General features: G+C 47.7%; 1 protein-coding gene across 1 annotated transcript; it reads right to left on the bottom strand.

Annotated features, from left to right (window-relative positions):
• Positions 1-1,430: 1,430 nt before the first annotated feature.
• Positions 1,431-3,020, bottom strand: LOC119317359 (expansin-B11-like). The gene is made up of 4 exons (XM_037591798.1): positions 2,798-3,020; positions 2,582-2,694; positions 2,288-2,484; positions 1,431-2,182 (listed from the first exon to the last, which is right to left on the bottom strand). The coding sequence occupies exons 1-4, from the start codon at positions 3,018-3,020 to the stop codon at positions 1,852-1,854; spliced, it is 864 nt and encodes a 287-aa protein (XP_037447695.1). The 3' UTR covers positions 1,431-1,851.
• Positions 3,021-3,447: the final 427 nt, after the last annotated feature.

The following is a 3,447-nucleotide window of genomic DNA, read 5'->3' on the forward strand; positions in this document are numbered from 1 at the left end:
AACGCTGCTGGTCGCGGAGACGCGCGGAGAACATGTGCGCCGGTCACTTCGGAGGCTCGGTTTCTGTATTCTTATTTATTCTAGAATGAATAGCTCGATCGTGCAGCACCAGCAGCAGAAGCTGTAGCGGGAAGAACAAATGAAGTTCACTCTTTTTTTTTCCTGAAAAGGATCAAGGCTATTTTAAAAAATGATCTTGTATTTTGAGACGGAGGGAGTACAAAACATCTCAAATGTAATAAAAATTCCATCGAGATTCCAAAACCACCGAACGGCCACTATTGTTGACAGACAAAGCTGTTGTCGCCGCTTCCCTATCAGAACCGGTTTGACCTTGCCAATGATGGTTGAAAAGTCTTCGTGCATGTGTCCGTAAAGACCAAAAACCTAGAACTGCATTTGTCGACATTGAACCCTTGCATAATATTTGATCATCCTTCATCTTAACTCTCAATCATGTGTTCTAGTGTTTTTTTTTTGTATATTAAACATTTCATTTGAGTGCACTGATTTTACACAATGACGGACAAATTGGAGTTAAGTAGGGTGCATGTATAGCTCTATGCCTCTACAATATGTTCCCTCCGTTACATATGAAACAAAATGAATGAATTTATACTCTAAAATATATCTATATACATTCGTATGTGATAGTCCATTTAAAATTTCTAGAAAAACAAACATTTAGAAACGAAGGAAATATGTATCTATAGAAGTGACAAAAGAGAAGCATAGATATATTATTATATACTAGCAACTTGAATAGCCTCCCAAGGTCTCAATGCTCGTGTAGAAATGGGCATGGGTCTTGATAACTTTCTAAATCGAAATCCATGGACGTATCCTCTCGTCCCATATGGTTGCACTTGAAAGCTTTATTTTATCAGACCCACATGCCGAACCTATAATTAAATCACCTTCTAGTATGTAAAGTCGAATAGTAGTACAACTGAAGCTCTTGTGTGTAGGCTTGTAGGGTGGTGCTCGTACAACCGACGATCTTTCAGTAACAGTAGTACCTTCTGAGAACAGTTCTTGTGTTGATAATTGATGACCAGTACAGTCTCTACCTCTGCCTTCCTGTACTTTTTTTGGGAGAACTGCATGTGTCATCGTCGGCAGAACAACCGGAGTAACAGAGGAGCAAAACTGATCACCAAAGTTCCTAGTACTCATTTTCCATGGGAATAATGGCGCTCCTATAAACACAGGTACTTTACACGGTCCATGAAGAATGAAGGACGGAGTGTGAAAAACATCAGTGCTCATAGGAAGAGCTCTGCACACTTTGGGCAGGTTCTGCAAATGTAGCGCATCCCCAGCGAAGAGTGGCTCAGGTGCAGTTTGCAAGTAGTAATACACACATTGAGAGTTCAGAGAGTGACTTTACGCTTGGTAATTAAACTGAATAAAGTGGCTGGAATTGCAGATTTCAGTACATAAATTATCTGATGGTAAAAGTTCATTTCTCTCAAGGATTGGGCTCCAAAAACACACTCACACAACTTGATACATCGGCGTGCAACTTTAGTTTGCACTGCACTACAAGCTTTTCTCCTCATCGACAAAACAGAGGAAGAGAAACAAAATACATACAAATCGACGACACGCATCACTAGGGGAGCGCCGAGAGACCATGGAGGGAAGAGCTGGCACAATCTTTGCATGGCCTGCTCCTCCTCCTCTGACACAGCCTCCTGCCGTTCCCGGACGCATATTCGTATAAATACAATCCCCGCGGTAGAAATTAACCCGCGGTTCTAAATTACCACGACCACACTCTGCACTGCACTTCTTGGTTACTAGCCAAGCACGTACGGCGCAGTGAAAAAAAGTTGATGAGGCTGTAACTTAGGGGTAGTTAACCAAGGAGCGGTAGGTGGCTCCGGCCTTCCAGCTGGCGGGGATGACGTTGTTGACGACGAGCTTCCTGCCGGAGTCGGAGGTGAGCCGGAGCGAGAAGGGCCCGCGCAGCGGCTTGCCGGTGTTGGAGTTGAGGCGGTACAGCGCGCCCCAGTTCTGCGCCATGGGCGTCCAGGTGCCGCAGTTGGCCTCCATGAGATCCACGGCGTTGAGGTCGCCGTCGTCGTCCTCGAACTCGATCAGGACCTCCAGGTAGTAGGGGTTGGAGCCCTGGTCCACCTTGAAGGCAATGTTCATGCCAGGGTACTTGCATGGCACCCTGCGGTTAACGAAAACACCGAGATTAAATTAGCTTAGTTATTATAATGCGGTCTCTGTTAATTTGTGCTGCAAGCGCAAAATTCTTCGCTGAATTAGTATGTACCTCTTGTACTGGATCTTGATGATACCGCCGGCCCGGAGTTTGTCGGCCATGCCAGGCTTCGCCATGGCGCCCATGGAGGTGCCGCTCATGTCGAAGTGGGCGGCCTCACCGAGGCAAGCGGCCCCGGCGGGGCACTCGTCGGTGATGACGACGGTCGCCGGCTGGCCGGAGCATGCCTGGTTGCCTGTGCATTTAACCTGCGTACGCGCGCCATATGAATTCATTTCGTTAGGACCATTAATGGAGTGGAGCTATACACGAAAAGTCAGCACTCTGTTTAGGGGTTATCTTGACCTCGTAGCACGCTCCGCAGCCCTTGCCATCTCTGTAGAGCGACGGGTTGCCGGCGGCGATCATCGACGAGAACGGCCGGTTGCCGACAGCGCTCTGGTAGCCACACGCGCCACCTGCATTTTTGGCCTGATTTTTAGCTCCACCCATCTCAACGCTGTGCGGTGCAGTTAATGTACCACGTTCTACTCCCAGCGGAGTAAGCATGCAAGCACTAACCGTCGCTTCCGTCGCCGTTGGGGGCGCCGTAATACGTCGCGCCGCCGGCTAACCAGCCGCCGGAGCCATAAGCGGCAGACGACGAAGGGGTAGCAGCGGTGTGGTTCTTGTGGGCCTTGGTTGCAGGCCTGGGGAGCTTGCGGGAACAAGCAATGGGGCTCACAAGAAGTGAGAGGACAACCAGTGCGCTAAGTAGCGCTAATAAGGTGAAAGATTTCGCCATTGCTGCTTCGAGCTAGCTTGGGAGAGGATATGGACTAGATATGGTTAGCTCAAGTGTTTGCTTGGTGAGTTGCAGGGAGTGTCCACGGGACGGGTATTTATAGTGTACCTTGTGGGGATGTAGACGTACGTGGAAAGAGATGTGGGGATTCTGCTTCTGGTAAATTATTGAGGAGAACGTGACTGGTTGGTGCTAAAGCAGAATAGGCTAAGCGAACTATTTTTTAATCACTGCATGCAGCACGAACAAAATTTATAGGAGAGACAATACTCTACTTTTGTAACGAAAATGGATTGCGATGTACATTTCACAACATACCATTGAGAATTTTAATACAGAAATAGGTGTTGACCTAAGTCCCTCCACATGAAGGTGTGTTGGCAGCCTAACATCAGTCCATATAAGACCGACGCATGTGAGCCGTTGA

Source organism: Triticum dicoccoides, chromosome 6A, assembly GCF_002162155.2.
Source record: "Triticum dicoccoides isolate Atlit2015 ecotype Zavitan chromosome 6A, WEW_v2.0, whole genome shotgun sequence".
Lineage (NCBI taxonomy): Eukaryota > Viridiplantae > Streptophyta > Magnoliopsida > Poales > Poaceae > Triticum > Triticum dicoccoides.